The sequence below is a fragment of the Chaetura pelagica genome, unplaced genomic scaffold, assembly GCF_000747805.2.
Source record: "Chaetura pelagica isolate M959 unplaced genomic scaffold, ChaPel_1.0 scaffold405, whole genome shotgun sequence".
Classification (NCBI taxonomy): Eukaryota; Metazoa; Chordata; class Aves; order Apodiformes; family Apodidae; genus Chaetura; species Chaetura pelagica.
The window spans coordinates 4,189,473-4,191,178 of record NW_009953489.1 but is presented as its reverse complement, the minus strand read 5'-3'; the positions used below and the strand labels follow the sequence as shown (position 1 = coordinate 4,191,178).

Sequence of the window (1,706 nt, the reverse complement as noted above, 5' to 3'; positions counted from 1 at the left end):
CGAGGGCAATGCAATGGCTGCTGGGGGGGGCGGGGACCGATTCTGCCTGCAGACCCCCCAGCCCCTGCAGCCAGTGCTCCTGGGCTGGGGACACGGCTCAGGGTTTGCTCCGGACACACGGGTTTGGGTGCACGAACCAGGGTGCCATGGGATCTTGCTGATGAGCACCAGCCCCCTCCAGCACTAGCCAGAGGTCAGGGCTAGGAGCTGCCCTGGAGCTCACCCCACCGAGACCCCCCACTCGCTGCCACGTGGCCCCTGAAGCAGCCCCTTGTTGTCCCCCCCTTGTCCCCCCCTTGTCCCAGCCAAGCTGCAAAGTCCGGCTTGGGAAATCCCGGGACACCCGGAGCAGTTTCTGGGACAGCCCACTCACCACAAAGGCTTACTCTGGCCTGGCTTTCCCCACCTCGATGGCTGTGGGGCCCCTGCCTTCCTCCGATGCTCTCCTCCTCCTCCTCCTCCTCTTCCGTCGTCCCTTCGGCCCCTGCTGCAAAAAACATTAACCAAGACCGGAGGCCAGTGGAGCCAGCCCAGGCAGCTGGGAACTGGGGGCTCACCTCCCTCTTAGCCTTTCTTGTGGCTCTGCTGCTTCTTGATTAAGGGGAAAAAAAAAAGTCAAGCAGAGAGGAGAAATTAAAAACAGGGAGGAAAATGCTGCTGCTTTTTCCTTTCCCCGGCTCAGTGCCCAGCAGAGAACAAACAGCCCAGCTGGGGCCAGCGGGGACTCGCAGCCTTCAGGCTGGCTCAGGGCTGGCTGGAGCTGTCAGCTGGATGCCAGAGAGCAAACACGGCAAGGAAAGGCACCATCTGACCCTCCTGCTGCAGTTCCCAGCAGTTACATTTGAAGAGCAGCATTAAAAGAAATGTATGCAATTCCTTAAGGCAGACCCTGAGAGCCCCAAGTGAAGGTGGGAGCACACACCAAACAAACTAGTTTAAAGGGGGTAGGAAAATAAGCGTTTGATTTACACCTTCAAGCCTGGAGGTTTATTGTCTCTCCTGACCAGGACTTACCGCTGAGATTAGGGCCTGTTTGGGCAGGATACACAGGCAGTGCAATCTCTTGAAAGGCAGCTCTGAAGGGCCTGGTCCAGATATCTCAGAGAAGCAGAGGTCCCTGTGGTGCCCCCTGGGGCAGCATCACCCGCTCACGGCCCCAGAGAGGCCCAAGCAGCCCAGGAATGGTGTTTTGGGGGCTTTTAACATTCAACAGCACGACGACCCTGGAAAGTGCCCCCTGTGCCTCTACTCTTGCACACTGTGGGACCCAGACTGCATCCAAATCCCCCCAGGTTGGGAAGGGTTTGGGTGGCAGCAGAGGGGTTTGCTTGTTCCACCATTAGCCCCTCTCAGGCACCTTTTCTCTCCTCCCAAAGATAAAATAAGTTTCTAAGTTTTAAAGAGAGAGAGCCCCAATTCCTTCAGACTTCTCCATGGACTAATTGCTCCAAATAACCACAGAGATGCAAACAAGTCTAAACTCCTGTTTGCAGTGGGGTGTTTCTGTTTGACAGGTCAGAACCATTTCATAAGCATGTGCTAATTATAAATACGACCTTTGGGTTAGACCAGACCTAAAACAATCCCAGCCCAAGTGTGTGTTCAGCAGCCTGAGCCCTGCACCAAGCTCAGGATGAAGAGCAGAGAAAGTACCAGTGACTTCAGTCCCCTCCAAACCCTGGGACCCCGATGTGTCTCCAGAGCAG

At 56.0% G+C, this 1,706-nt stretch overlaps 1 protein-coding gene across 1 annotated transcript in view; it reads right to left on the bottom strand.

The window, feature by feature from the left end:
* Window positions 1-1,706, bottom strand: part of SARDH (sarcosine dehydrogenase) — a 29,214-nt gene that overhangs the window by 22,371 nt on the left and 5,137 nt on the right. The window contains exon 3 of the mRNA XM_009998964.1: window positions 407-487. Within this exon, the coding sequence (XP_009997266.1) occupies window positions 407-487 (81 nt within the window). The remainder of the gene's footprint in view (window positions 1-406; window positions 488-1,706) is intronic.